This window comes from Oncorhynchus clarkii, chromosome 27, assembly GCF_045791955.1.
Source record: "Oncorhynchus clarkii lewisi isolate Uvic-CL-2024 chromosome 27, UVic_Ocla_1.0, whole genome shotgun sequence".
NCBI lineage: Eukaryota > Metazoa > Chordata > Actinopteri > Salmoniformes > Salmonidae > Oncorhynchus > Oncorhynchus clarkii.
The window spans coordinates 8749697-8765708 of record NC_092173.1 but is presented as its reverse complement, the minus strand read 5'-3'; the positions used below and the strand labels follow the sequence as shown (position 1 = coordinate 8765708).

The window sequence follows — 16012 nt, the reverse complement described above, 5'->3', positions numbered from 1 at the left end:
AACATCATGCTAGCAGCCCAAAGCCCCCAAACCCCAGTGGGAAGACAACATGAATGTTTTTTTCTGATTTATTATGAAAAATATATATTTTTTTGACTTTGTGACAATAAGCACATAACATAGACGTATATACAATTCTCTTCATAAATACAAATGATGTACAAACAAATTAAATAGAAAGAATATTTCATGGTTATGTACACATTGCATTGTTAAATTAAAGAGGACAATAATACAAATATTAAAAATACATATCTATTTGGTTTCAAACGAAAAAGAACAACCCCTCTTTGGAGTCCTTCATTCTGCAAAAAAAAAAAAAAAGTTCTCAAGATCCAGCACTGTCGGTTAAAACGATATGATATTTCGTCATCGGGGGAAGCAGTCTTTATGCACAACACACTTCATTCAAGTCAAGGGAATGTCATAAAGCACTGGGTGTTTGACAAGATGGAAGTTGTATATTGAAAGGCATTGAGAATTTTTTTTTGTAAAAGCTGTACAATGCACTACAACTGTCAACCGGTTCATATCAGACTTTCTAGTGTGCTTGTAAAAAAAAAAAAAAGAGAGTATCAAACAAACACAAAAAGAAATGTCAGTGTGTAAGATCAGTACCAAATCCCTTAAGTCAGAGCATAATTCAAAGATCAGGCACTTGATAAGATTGACTTCCCTAAGTATATATGTAATGCTCTGAAAGATGGGGCACATTGGTGATTCATTTCCAAACGTAAAGGGAGTCCAGTTTAGGGGCCAGAAGGCCAAGATATGACATCCGGCCACTCCAGACTCCAATATCTATAGCCAACTGTCCATCTAAGCTTTCAGTAAACCTTCATCTTCAGTTCTTTGACAGCTAGAACATTGTTTCCCGCTTTGACAGTAAAAAAAAAAAAAAAAAAATTGAAAAGAGGCCACGAAAATGTCCTTGCTGTTACATCCGATTCTCAAGTGGATTGTAGTGGCATCTTATTCATGGGTTGTAAAAAGGTCCCTCTAGATGATTTGAGATGTCGTTTTCTTTTCGATAAGGCATCAAGAGAGTAAAAAGTCCTGCTTCTCTGTAATTGGTGAATCCTTGGCCCTCTTCCGAGGAAAGTTTTATTTTTGTTCATTTTTAATGGAAAGCAAATTATATTTAAAAAATATAGTGCAAATGATGCCGGAACATACATTCTACTCCCCCACTTTTCACGTATTGTATCCAAACATTGTCAATGTTGTGAAAAAAGTTCATTTTTAATGAGCAGCATGAATAAATATTAAATAATACATGTTGATTTAATATATCCTCTTCAATTATTTTGAATGGTCTTTGAAAGACTGTAAACATGTTCAGGCAAAGCCCTTGTTGGTCAAGGTACTCCTGGTGTCAGAATACTGTTGTTAAACCTAAGGTGGGAAAATGATGAGGGAGAAAGTTACCAATCAAATCTTGAAAGTTATTTGACAATAACTTCCTTCATAAACTCTTAACAATAACCCGTTTGAATGGGTGGAGCTGCTTACCTCAGTAGCAAAGACACACTGTTCAGTTTGCTGTTCTGTCTGGATGATGAAGACTGGGTGGTACAAGCCTTTAGGGAAGCTCATTGGTGGAACTATTATGCTGCCTTCTGATTTTTTCCTGTTGAAAAGAGATATAGGGAGGGAAAATAGGTCATGTTTGGTTCCACAGGCGCAATGGAATCATACAACAACAACAGAAACTGTGATCTCCAATAGAAAGTTGTGGGTTAAAGAAAACCTGATAAAGCCTGAGCACTACATAGTGAGAGATCAAGTTGTAACATGTCTGCTAGTAGAAAGCCCTGCTAGGGTGCACTAGGAAATACAAGCATTCCATCCAACTCGAGGGCACTGGTGATCACACACTGCTTCATTGGCACAGTACCGTTTGAGTTTGGCGAGGCATACCTACCGGTCACATTTGTTCTTCGCATGACATTCTTCCTCCTTCCCCTTGGCCATGTTGTAGTCAACCATCTTCTGCTTGTAAGCCGCCTTGTCTCCATGTTTGTCTGCGGGGGCCGAGGTCAGCGCTTTATCCTTATTAGACACCTTGTAATGACCGCCGGGGATGAGGAAGGTTTCCTTCTCTCGGAGGCTGGACGGGGGGTTGGAACCACCTATGGGCTGGTTGTTGAAAGTCTCCAGGTCGTTACGAACAGAAGACGCCGTGGCCTTCCTCCCATGCCTCATCTGGCTTAGGACCACGATGGCAGCACACACCACCAGGGTGAGGGTGACCAGGCCCAGGGCGAAGGAGACAACCAAGGCTGCAGGCAAACCGTCTGCCTTGGGCTTGGCAGTGGGTTTGAGGCTGAACTCGCAACGGGATCCCATGAAGCCGGCCGGGCACTGGCACACGGGTCCGGAGAAGTGGGTGTAGCAGGTGCCTCCATTCTGGCAGGGGAAGACGGAGCATGCATCGGCACGGATGCTGCAGTCCTTGCTGGTGAAGCCCAGGGTGCAGGTGCAGGTAAAGTCATTGATGCCATCCACGCAGGTACCGGCGTTGCGGCAGGGGTTATGGGCGCAGTCATCGTTGTTGATCTTGCAGCGCGGCCCAGTGAAGCCAGGACGACAACGGCACATCAGACTGTGGCCCAGATCCAGGCACTGGCCACCTGTTAGAAAGATGGACAGACAAGGGGGGGTTCAAATCACTGCACACAACATGTTTATCAAAACTTGAAGTGCAGGTATGAGTGTCAAAGCTTCTTGTGGAAGGCAAACATACAGTAACAGTCAAAAGTGTGGACGCACTTACTTATTCTTTATAATTACTATTTTCTACATTGTAGAATAATAGTGAAGACATCAAAACTATGAAATAACACACGGAATCAAGTAGTAACCAAAAAAGTGTTAAACAAATCAAAATATATTTTAGATTCTTGAAAGTAGCCACCCTTTGCCTTGATGACAGCTTTGCACACTCTTGGCATTCTCTCTACCAGCTTCATGAGGTAGTCACCAGGAACGCATTTCAATTAACAGGTGTGCCTTCTTTTGTGGAATTGATTTCCTTCTTAATGCATTTGAGCCAATCACTTGTGTTGAGACAAGGTATGGGTGGTATACAGAAGATATCCCTATTTGGTTAAAGAGTCCATACAAGTCCATATTATGGCAAGAACAGCTCAAATAAGAAAACACAAAACAGTCCATCATTACTTTTAGACATTAAGGTCAGTCAATCTGGAACATTTCAGCCATCATGGAGGAGGAGGTGTGATGGTGCTTCGCTGGTGACACTGATTTATTTAGAATTCAAGGCACACTTAACCAGCATGGCTACCACAGCATTCTGCAGTGATACGCCATCCCATCTGGTTTGCGCTTAGTGGGACTATCATTTGTTTTCAACAGGACAATGATCCAACACTCCTCCAGGCTGTGTAAGGGCTATTTGACCAAGAAGGAGAGTGATGGCGTGCTGCAACAGATTACCTAGCCTCCACAATCCCTGACCTCAACCCAATTGAGATGGTTTGGTATGAGTTGGAGCGCAGAGTGAAGGAAAAGCAGCCAACAAGTGCTCAGCATATGTGGGAACTCCTTCAAGACTGTTGGAAAAGCATTCCAGGTGAAGCTGGTTGAGAGAATGCCAAGAGTGCGCAAAGCTGTCATCGAGCTGTCATCGAGGCAAAGCTGTCATCGAGGCAAAGGGTAACTTGAAGAATCTCAAATATATTTTGATTTGCTTAACACTTTTTTTTGGTGACTAATTCCATGTGTCATTTCATAGTTTTGATGTCTTCACTATTATTCAAGATTTTTTTTAACCTTTATTTAACTAGGCAAGTCAGTTAAGAACAAATTCTTATTTTCAATGACGGTCTAGGAACAGTGGGTTAACTGCCTGTTCAGGGGCAGAAGGGGGGTCAGCTCGGGGGTTTGAACTTGAAACCTTCTGGTTACTAGTCCAACGCTCTAACCACTAGGCTACCCTGCCGCCTTGGAATAGAACTGTGAATATTTGTTTCCAATACCAACAGGAATTTAGCCGATTACAGATAAGCTTGTGCTCATTCGCACATTAAGTACAGCTCCAGTGTAGCTAATGAGGACCCAGGGGGGACAAAATAGCCCACAACATTCTAAGAATAGTTTTTTTACCACCTCATAATGACAGCTTTATCTCAACCCTTATATCCATCTGAACCAATCGTCTTTTGTATCGTGCCTGTCTGGCATTTTTTATATTTTCGGCGCGGACTGGATGCATGTCGAAACAAAACTGAGTTTATGGGCAAAGAGGAAAACATCATTGGTTTTTGTAAAGGTTAACTGCCAAAGAATGTGTCTGCAACACGGTCGGTTGAGTTTTGTTGTCAGACGGACAGATAAGAGTTTGAGCGGCTCCATCACAGTGGCGATTTTAGCATGTAAATCTTGGTGGGGCAAAAGAAAAAAATCATTTTTACATTGTGGGACGCATGCCAGCAAAGCCAACAACACTAAACAATACATTAATTGCATTAGAACAGTGACAAACAGTTTCCACAAACTGTTAGGGCCTACATAAATCTGTCCCAACACCTTACCTCTGCTACATCTGGCTATCAGTGGAGCCTTGTCTGGCAGCAAAACAATTAATTCAGCCTAATTTACTGTCTTTAAAAAAAACGTAGCTGACATGTCTGACTTGCTTAAACAAAATGGGGGTTTCTACTGACAACTGAGATCCACAAACTATGGCATAAGGGGTCCAAGAGATATTTAGAGGCAATCTTATCGATTAATTTAAGACATTGAGCCAGCAAGGATGGACATAGTCAATATGACTATTTGTTCAGTACTTTTGAAATGTACCACGACAGAATTCAGAACATGGGCATTTCTTACAGTGTTCTTTCCCTGTACACCAAGTCAGAATCGTAGGATAAATAAAGGGGGCAAAATAAACAGAGAATGAAAGCTCTTACAATGTTTGATGATTACATTTCTCAAAAACAGGTTACAGGCTACATGTGCACCACCAAGTCAGAACAGTAGGTGAAATTAAGCTGAATATAGACCAAATGATATGGGTGAGGCACATGGGATACTAACATTTTACTACACAACATAGACTAAATATTACCTTATTAGCAACAGTATAGATCGCTGGCATATTACCTCATTAATGCAGCAGCATACAAGACATTTGACTCACCTTGTTGTGCTGTGCTCTCTTGAACAGGAAGGTGGCGCGGCAGTCCATCGTGGGCAAATTTAGTCATCAAACTTTGTCAAAGTCTGGCATTCTCTGAATTTATGGTGCTTTCAAGACAACTGGGTTCTCGTGGATAAAAAAGTTTAATCATGATGAGGTCAGTGATCTTCAGGTCGTAGCTCTAGAAAGAGGCCAGAGGTCCAAATGTACAATTCCGAGTTGGATGAAAGTTCAAAACCTATTTTCCCCAGTCGTAGCTTGTCTCTTCCCCCCGAGTTTCCAGTTGTCTTGAACTCACTAAAGTCAGATTTTGACGTTCCGAGTTAAGTTGTTTTGAGCGCGGCAGAAATCATGCTTCATTGACAGCATCGCCAATGTTGAATGTTTATAAAAAAAGAAAAGAGACCCTTAATCTTAGACTTGGGACCACACAGCCACTCCACTAAATAGCAGGCTAGTGATTGCTTTGAAATGCTTGCAGTTAGCCACTGATTCCTTCCAAAACACTCATGGTTGAATGTGCGATTTCCAATTTGTGTAATATTTATGTCCAATGGTCAATTCTCTTAATGATTTATCTTCATATGACAAGGATTAAAAAGGATTTGCCAGTAGATTATCGACTTGATTCATGATGCTGACTGCTAGCTAAGATTTTGAAAGTATGATGTTGACATGATCAGTCCAATCAAAGCTACTGTAGATATGTGATTTGAGGTCACTTTATATTTGGCAAATTACCTTGAGCCTTCTTGGATGGGCACTTCTAATATAACTCTATAGCAGCACCCAAGGGGCTTGAATTTTCTAGCTCAACCCTAAGAGTTGACAGTGACGTAGTGTCCCAATGTGTGACAGAAAACTGAGCCAATCAAGGGGCAACGCTCCGTATTTTCGGCTGGCTTGCCCCACCACAGAAAGCAATGCGCCAGGCTGAAACATCTGCATTTTGTAGCGGTCTTACTCAGGAAAACAAAAAAAAGAGACCATGTTTGAAATGCGGCTTTATTAATGCTATGATATATATATATATATTTCTTACATTGTTTGCAAACTGGTATGTGACACGTATTAATGCCAAAATAACATGCAAAACAGGAAAGCTATTTTTTTTTTGCTAAAAATGTGGGGCTCAAAAGAGCACCACCTGCCCTGAATGACGGGTCGCCAGTGCTCCATCATAACAATCAGAAGTCCTGGTAGGTTTCCCTCACCCAGTCAGTGGTTGTGCTGTTGGAGGAATTCTTACCGTTAGCACAGGGGCCATTGCTGCAGCGGTCAATCTTCTTCTCGCAGTTGGAGCCCATGTAGCCGGCAGGACAGCGGCAGGAGTAACCACCGGTGGTCACCTGCTGCATGCAGGTGCCACCATTGAAGCAGGGCCCGTCGGCACAGGTCATCGCACTGATCTCACAGTTCTTCCCGTAGAAGCCTTGGGGGCATGTGCAGGTGTAGTCATTCTCCAGATCCTGGAAATATATATGTTAGCGTTTCATAGAGGACAATTAAAGACTTTGAGTAGTAGCTTTTAAACGTGAGAGATAAATAGAATGCTGCAGTTATGGCAGAACTTACATCGCAGCTGCCTCCGTTCTTGCAGGGGTTGCTGTCACACTCGTTGGTTTCGATCTCACAATTGTTCCCACTGAAGCCCGGCCTGCATGTACAGGTGTAGCTGCCCTGGCCTGTGTTGGTGCAGGGAGCATTGTTCGTGCAGGGCTTGTGGTTGGTGCAGTAGTTGAGGTCCTGGTTGCAGAACAGTCCTCCCCAGCCCTCTTTACAGTTGCACTGCCACGGCTGGCCACAGGTGCCATGCAAGCAGCCAGGATAGCGGACACACTGGTCACAGAGGGGTCCCTGCCACCCGAGGCGGCACTTGCACTCGCCTGGGGCCTCACAATAACCATGCTTCTCATTGCAGCCAGACGAGCAGATGGCTTTGGAGATGGAGAGAAAATTAGAATGAGTGTGCCCCTTTCGGATCACAAAACAATTCCCTTTCACTGGGCTCAGACACATCAAGTATTTGTTAAGTACTAAACTACGCAGCTGGTAGACAGACACACAAAAGGAACACATGCCATATTTTTTTCATGCAAGGGAGCGCACATTAAGTTCCGACGCGTGTCCCTGTTATAAACCATAAACTCAGCTCCATTGTTGGCCCGAACAAAAGATGCAGACAAACTCTATATTTGAATCGACAGAAGCTTTATTTTCACCAGAAGATGTCGTTGAAATGTCAGAATTAACTATTTCAAGAATCGAAATTACACGCGCTGTGCACATCCAGCACAAATCAGTGGCGCAAAACAGTCATTTCTGAGATTTAAAAAAAAGCCTTTTACGGATCTCTCTCCGTATATATAAATCTGAATAACAGCCGGTAAAAAAAATAGAATAAGAATTGGCCTCATTTAAAAAACGTTCTGTACACTTACATTCTGAGCAATATTCTCCTTTCCAACCCGACAGGCACATTCTGGCGCCCGCGTCATCACAAGTGTAGTGTCCGAAAGGGTCGTCACGGGGACGGCAGTAGTCTGAGCAGCTCTCACCGTGGTAGTGTTCATCGCAGACAACGTGGTAAGAATAACGAAGTTCACTTTGCTCTTCAAAATGAACATCCTGTGACCAATCCTCGCCAATGTCTAGTCTTCTACGGGTGGCCAAGCGGCTGATCAAGTTGTTCTGGTTTTCTATTAAAGAGAGAGAGAGCGACACTAAGCAGATTAAAAATAAAATGCATTCCTAAAATCCAATCTTGAGGTAATAGCTTTAAAATATCTATATGTCTAATTAAATGTTACCACATTTTTATAAATGTGTAAAACGTGTTTTATAACTCAAAACGCTTGTGCTGGGAATCACTATTAGAGGAATATTAAAGTCACTTTCCACGGCTTAGAGGGAGTGGGCACTGAAGGCTACCTACCTGTGGACTGTCCGTCGGCGGACTCTGCGTTCCAGGCTTCAACAATAAGCGAGAATGTACCCTTCAATCCACACAGGAAAAATATATACTTTGTCAAAAAGCTGTAAGAGGCGAGATTATATAAAGTGAAAACTCTTCATGAAAAGCTTCATGACATTACCCAATCTATGAAATGTACCACCTGGCATTAACCATTAAAGGCCCAGTGCAGTGATTTCCTGTGTTTTAAATATATTTCCATACCATGTTGGAATATTACAGTGAAACTCTGAAAATTATGATAATGCCCTTTTAATGTAAGAGGTAAAGACTGCCTGAAATATCAGCCTGTTTTGGTGAGATGGAGTTTTGGCCTGCCTGGTGACATCACCAGGTGGTAAATTAGTTAATAGACAAATAAGAGTGTTCCCTACTCCCAGTCAGTCCTAGCACAATTCTCACTTGCGAAATTGCTCTTTATACTAAGAAGCTAGTTTCATTTCTTTTTGATAATTTATTTGAAAACAATCACAGTAAGGTACTTCATTGTTACCAGGAAATGATTTGATAGTGAGAAAACCGGCTGCATTGGACCTTGAATTTCCCATCAGCTCTATGGTATATTGAGTACGTTGACAGTAGGCTACTCACCGGCCACTTAAAATGGAAAGGCACTCTGATGGGTTCGCTACTGGAGATGGAGCTCTGGTCAGCACTGAAGATTTCGGTCAGTCCCATGCCATATGTGCAGGGGGGCTCAGATGAGATGACATCTTGAGAATGTTTAAGACAGACTCGGAAGAATATCTGGCAGTCCCTAGACCGTTTGCAGACACTTCGGGTACTACTGAAGGAGTGTACTTTCAACTCAAACACACCAGACGACTCGACCTACAAGTATGATTAAGTACATATTAGTGGGTAAAAAGCGCAATTGCACAGGTTACCAACACGTAACATAACTATGAATATTGCATGTGTACTCACCAGTTTCGTTGATAGCAACGCCAAAAAACACGCGAATAACAAATGAGCCATTGCGGGAATTGTTTCTTCTTCTGCTATGAAAGTATAGCGGACAGCGCCAGATATCCAATAGAGGAAAACTGTCCTGTATCCCAAAACAAGAGAAGAAAAAAAAAAATCACGTGCGAAATAGAGCGCACTTCTTGCGAGATTTTTTGGGGGGTCTTCAGACAATACTTAATAGAAATTGAGCTCACAACGAAAATAAAATCCTTTTGCTCCGCGGAGCAGTTGCACTCTTGACTTCTTTCTACCTTTAATAACGTGTAGTGGAGCGTGCGCCAGGGATTTTATACCGCCTTCCAGTATCAGAGTGGGGAGGGTGCGGGCGCACTGGAGGGGGAGTGTGTCAAAGGCTGTGCAGACTTGGCTGCAATTTGGGGACTGTTTACGATGTGCTTTGTCACCAAATTGGATAGGGTAATAACGAAATACAAACCCATTTAAATTTAAGACTCTATGGTTGCTTCAGCCACAAAGATGAATGAAAATGTGAAGAAATAGGCTATAGGCCTATACACGTTGAAAGAACTGCGCACATTGATTGCGAAGAGAGTGAACCTAAACTCGTGTGATTGTTTTTTTTTTCAGACATAGTTTGATCAGACATTGATTTCAATATGTAGTAAGTTGAAAGTACTGGATACATGCAATGTTGAATACACTTTACCGATGGGGAAATGTAGGTTTGCTGTGTAAGCATGATAGGGTCAAAATTTGATTGGCCCCAGAATTGTAATTGTTTTGACGCGTGTCCTCATGCCAGCAAACTTGAGGGAGATATTTTATTGTGCCATCTAAAGATTCGGAGGTGTAGTACTGGAGGAGGGTGGGGTGGGGTGGGGGGTGGTGGTCATGACTACAGCTGTATTATAATCAACGGCACCTGGCTATGCAACCCACCTTCTCCTTCCATAGGCTGGCTACACTTAGTCTTCGCTGCGTAATAATCAGGTAATAAGCACCCAATGTCAGAAGGGCAAAGTTAATAATTTCCATAGGTAGGCACTTTCACTGTCTAATAGCAATGTTTTTGACTGGACATATGAGGTAGCCTATCCTACACAACAGCACAGCTAATGAAAGGACCCATGCAAATCAGCCATATATCATGCTGCTCGGTTCCAGGCAGAGTAAGCAGCCTACAATCATGACAGATGAACCAATCCATTCCACTTTTGTTGAATTAAAAGGTTGGCCTATAAAGACAGATACAATTAGGCCTACGCGCGTGCATGCAGGCAGGAGATGCGCATGCTATCAGCCAATATGAATGAACCCTGTCCCTCATTAGGCCAGTACAGGTGCATCAAAGCTGGGACTGAAGGACTGAAAAACAGCTTCTATCTCAAGGCCATCAGACGGTTAAATAGTCAACACTATCTGGCCCCTGCCCAGTCCTGAAATGTAGTCATTGTCACTAGATGGCTATCCCCGGTTACTCGACCTTGCACCTTAGAGGCTGCTGCCCTATGTACATAGTCATGGAACACTGGTCCCTTTAAATAATGTTTACACACTGTAAAACAGTTCATATGTATATACTATATTCTAGTCAAGGCCTATCATATTGAATTATTGCTGTGCTTATGCTATTCCTTCAGATATACTACATATTCTACCCATATACTGTCCCTATGGTCTATACAGCCACCCCACACATACAGTGCAGTCGGGAAGTATTCAGACCCCTTGACTTTTCCACATTTTGTTACGTTACAGCCATATTCTAAAATAGATTTTTAAATTGCTCCCTCAAATCTACACACAATAGCCTATAGTAGACGTTACTCCCATTCTTATCTGCAGATCCTCTCAAGTTCTGTCAGGTTGGATGGGGAGCGTCGCTACACAGCCATTTTCAGGTTTCTCCAGAGATGTTTGATAAGGTACAAGTCCGGACTCTGGCTGGGCCACTCAAGGACATTCAGAGGCTTGTCCCAAAGTCACCCCTGCATTGTCTTGACTGTGTGCTTAGGGTAGTTGTCCTGTTGGAAGGTGAACCTTCGCCCCAGTCTGAGGTCCTGAGTACTCTGGAGCAGGTTTTCATCAAGGATCTCTGTACTTTGCTCTGTTCTTCTTTGCCTCGAATCTGGCTAGTCTCCCAATCCCTGCCGCTGAAAAAGGGATGGTGCCAGATTTCCTCCAGATGTGATGCTTGGCATTCAGGCCAAATAGTCCAGTCTTGGTTTCATCAAACCAGAGAATCTTGTTTCTCATGCTCTGAGAGAGTCTTTAGGTGCCTTTTGGCAAACTCCAAGTGGGCTGTCATGTGCCTTTTTACTGAGGAGTGGCTTCCTTCTGGCCACTCTACCATAAAAGGCCTAATTGGTGGAGTGTTGCAGAGATTGTTGTCCTTCTGGAAGGTTCTCCCATCTCCACAGAGGAACTCTGGAGCTCTGTTAGAGTGACCATCAAATTCTTGGTCACCTCCCTGACCAAGGCTCTTCTCCCCTGATTGATCCGTTTTGGCTAGGGGGCCAGCTCTATTAAGAGTCTTGGTGGTTCTAAACTTCTTCCATTTAAAGAATGATGAAGGCCACTGTTTTCTCGGCGACCTTCAATGCTGCAGAAATGTTTTGGTACCCTTCCCCAGATCTGTGACTCGACACAATCCTGTCTCAGAGCTCTATGGGGAATGCCTTCAACCTCTTGGCTTGGTTTTTGTTCTGACATGCATTGTCAACTGTGGGACCTCATATAGACAGGTGTGTGCCTTTCCAAATCATTTCCAATCAATTGAATGTACCACAGGTGGACTCCAATCGAGTTGTAGAAACATCTCAAGGATGATCAATGGAAACAGGATGCACCCAAGCTCAATTTCAATTCTCATAGCAAAGGGTCTGAAAATAAGATCTGTTAATTTGTGCCACATTTTCTAAAAACCTGTTTTTGCTTTGTTATTATGTGTAGATTGATGAAGGATAAAATGTACTCAATCAATTTTAGAATAAGGCTGTAACTTCAAATGTGGAAAACGTAAAAGGGTCTGTACTTTCCTACTGCACTGTATGTGTATGCAACCAATAAAATGTGATTTGATTTCAACTCCACATAGCAGGTAGGCCTATAGAATCTGTGTTATACCGTTTTTGCTAGACATATTTTTCAAACCTTTATTTACCTATGAAAGTCAGTTAAAGAACAAATTCTTATTTTCAATGACGGCCTAGTGGGTTAACTGCCTTGTTCAGGGGCAGAACGACAGATTTGTACCTTGCCACCTCGGGGATTCGATCCTGCAACCTTTCAGTTACGAGTCCAACGCTCTAACCACTAGGCTTCCTGCCGCCCCTATCCGTTTACGCATATCCGTAATGATGCGGGTGGCCCTCGAGTGGCTTCCAGTTAAGTGGAGTGTGTCCGCCATATGCTCTCTGTGATAACATGAACAGTTCCCCACTCGGTCGTTCTATCCAAACCTCTGAATGCAGGCTATTGCAATGGAATAACTAACTAAATAAATCAGACGAGGGGAGTGTAGTTTAATAACATTAGCGTAGAACATTTCCTTATTCATGCAGTATTACAATGAGAATTTAAATGCGTATTTAAAAACGTAAAAGGAAGAACAAGAACCGATAAATTCCATACAACAGCGACATTATCTGTAGCCTACAATCTAATGTTTTAATGGGGCGCGTGTGTCAGTAGACTACAGGGGCAATGGGCACATTTGCAAACTGTTGCTCATCCTTTGCGCTCATCTATTGTAATTCTAATGAGGGCAGCGCGTGCCTCCGCTGGTCCTGACTACCCCTGGCACGCTTCCGCTGAAGAAAACAGGGTACAGATGAACCTCTATCATTATTTTGTTGGATAGTTATCCGGACCGGGTGCTTTCGCGGATTGAGTTCCAACTCGGGACAAAAGACAGGATAAATAAATATGAAGTGCTCTCTGTAACCAATAAAAGTTACCATCATGCGTATCCACAACCGGACGGAACGCATCCTTGTACGAGATTGATTTAACCAAAACAACAATGCAAGTTGTGAGGTTTTAATACGACAGCATGTTGTGGTATGACGCTTTTGATAGGATATGAATGGCAACAATGACCTTTTTATTAGGTCCATGGCACTAAGCCTTCTATCCAATACCACATTGAAGTCAGTGAAAGCAGATAATTGCCTGAAACAATGACAAAATGTAACATCATAAGAACATTTTGTTTTGCGTATTTACGCTCTCATGGGACCTATAGCCAAATGCGTAAACGAAAAATACGTAACACTAAAGTCGGAAAAATTACGAAAAATACTTCTCATTGATTTTGTTGCAGAGCATGCGGCGCGGAAGCATGGTCTTATGCAGTGCTTGACTTGGGCCGGAGCTGTCCGGCATTTCCAATTTTAGGGGTTGAGTACTGGCTCTTCTATAAAAGCAAAGTAGCCTATCGCTGACCTAGAGTCACACACAGAGACAAAAAAGGTTGATCAAAGCGGAATGAAGGCGGGATTTTCATTGAATAGCAATGCAGGGTGGACATTAATTTCCTGATTCAGCTTTGTTGAAGTTTATTTATTTAACTAACTATAGGCTGTTCGAGATAGTGCAAATTGAAAATGTGCCAGTCTGAACGGCATGATGCGCTGTTCCAAGTTGTCAAATTTTATCTTTAATTTTTTCTTTATTTAACTAGGCAAGTCAGTTTTTACAATGACGGCATAGGAACAGTGCCTTGTTCAGGGGCAGAACGACAGGCTACCTGCCCTCAAATGAGGGTTTGCAAGGTCATGAAAAGTCATGGAAATAAGTTTCATAATTGTTAATGTAATTCATAATTGATTGGTCATATTTAAAAATATGATCAATCAATTAAAAACCTACATAATCAGCCATTATCGAAATGACACTTCAAAGTCAAATAAAACTTTATTCAGTACATGTCTGTGGTGCTTTCCAGTGTCATGGAAATTTGGCTAAAGGTCACGGAGAAGTCCCGGAAAATGTGTATAAATCGTCAACAAAGAATAATCAGGAGGTCCCTATAGCATAACGTCATTTGTGAATTTCGGTGAACAAATGGACCGACTTAGAAAATGATAGATCTTGCACTTCTTCCATCCCAAGTCAAGCACTAGTAGTGTGCAAATGCAATATCATATCACTAGTAGTGTGCAAATATCAGAGACAATTGTTAGGCCTAAGGGAATAGAATGCTAAAACAAGTCGATGAATGACACGATGGATGATGAATGGATGACACGATCGAATACGTGCATAATTGTAATATGCCTGTGTTTGCAGAGGCAGATATTCGACAGGACATGACACAGCAGGCGTTTAACAAGTATTTAGCATGCGTAATGTCCATGGAAATAGCTCGTCAGAATTTTGATATTTAAAAAAAAAAGTGAAAAGTATTTGGTCGATTTGCATCTAAAAAGGTTGTGCCATTTCTTCAACCCTTATGGAACAGCTTTGGGCAAATGTTCTAGCACTTGCCACTCAAATCTCCACACGTGCCCAAATGTCCAAATGGTGTAGGAATCGTCACTTTTGCCGTGGTGTGGCGTGTGTCTCACCAGTTGTGTTTAAACTGGGAGGAGAAAAAGAGGGGAACAACCAGGAGCGGAAAGACGCACTGCGAGAACATTTGGAGTGGTGTTAATCGGTGGCAGAAGGCATAGGGCGCCTATAAATGTGAATTTGCACATTCTGTAGAGGTGTCAAGTGCAACACCATGAGCCTGAGACAGTCCGATTCCCAGGCTTTCTGTCGCGTGCATGTTCACTTATAGCAGTTTAAGGTGACACTGTCGGTTGAGTTAGGTCGCACCTATCCACGAGCAGATTTTGCTTGGTTCAAATGAAATGGCACATTGCCCTTTGCAGGCCACATGGGTAGGCCTTCTCATTTCTGACCCAACTTGTCCTAACCTACTCAAACTATGCTGGTAATGGAAATTACCTCATTAAAGCAGACAGAAAAAAAGTAACTTTTGTCCAGATCTATGTAAATTACCTGGACCAGTGCATTGTCGTCACTTCAAATAAAAGGTGTATTTGTCACATGCTTTGTAAACAGAAACGTATGTCACTATAGTCACTTGAGCGGTAGTACTACTTTAACTATAACCAATAGGAAATTAAATTTAAAATATGACAATCGAATTTAGTTTTCTTCCAACCCATTAGGCCTACTGCTGATAATTGCACTAATTATTAAGATATGCAGATGATATATTTTAACGAATTATTTAACTAAATAACCATGGTATTAAAAGAAAGATTAACTCCCACACTCATTTTCCCAAGAAAGCCTGTGGCCATTTGTATTTTGGCACGTGTGCATCTGTCTAGGTAGTGCATGGTGGTAAACCAAAAAGCCTCGACACCCCACAACTTGCATGTATTTGTGAATTGAGCCATCACATGCTCCCTTCACACCTTACTCTCAAACGGTTGCATTATCTAGTTGTATTCCAATTGGCGTTACAAAGTCACGCGTTTCTGTAAAGAAAGTCTATGCAAACGAATCATTGCGACTGCTGGGCGATTTCCTCTCTCGATGAATTTTCAATTAATGGCCCACTCCATGCGCAATGCTATTTTACAATAGGCTGCAAAGATGCATTGATAATACAATACACTTGGTTAAATGAACCTATTTTCTCCTAGCTTGTGCAAAATCAAAACAGGGATTTCAGGGTTAGTGACTTCACAAATTATGTCCAATCCCTAAAACAAATAATATTTTAAACACCTTAAAACCTAACAAATATCCCTAAGAGGATGACGCCATTGATCGACCCTAATCAGGTATTGCTAATATTTGTGCTGGAGATCAGCTGCCTTAAACTACAAATTCCCTAGTGCCAAATACTGAAGAGGCTCAGTGTTTGTCAGGTGTTAATCGTCACAATACTTAATTAATGTTTTTTGTCATTTACTAAA

At 42.1% G+C, this 16012-nt stretch overlaps 1 protein-coding gene across 1 annotated transcript; it reads right to left on the bottom strand.

Moving 5' to 3' along the window:
* Positions 1–1102: 1102 nt before the first annotated feature.
* On the bottom strand, positions 1103–9373 carry LOC139386364 (delta-like protein C). Its single transcript, XM_071131907.1, has 9 exons — positions 9069–9373; positions 8733–8972; positions 8103–8163; positions 7609–7866; positions 6743–7104; positions 6417–6636; positions 1925–2633; positions 1513–1630; positions 1103–1395 (listed from the first exon to the last, which is right to left on the bottom strand). The coding sequence occupies exons 1-9, from the start codon at positions 9117–9119 to the stop codon at positions 1390–1392; spliced, it is 2025 nt and encodes a 674-aa protein (XP_070988008.1). The 5' UTR covers positions 9120–9373; the 3' UTR covers positions 1103–1389.
* Positions 9374–16012: the final 6639 nt, after the last annotated feature.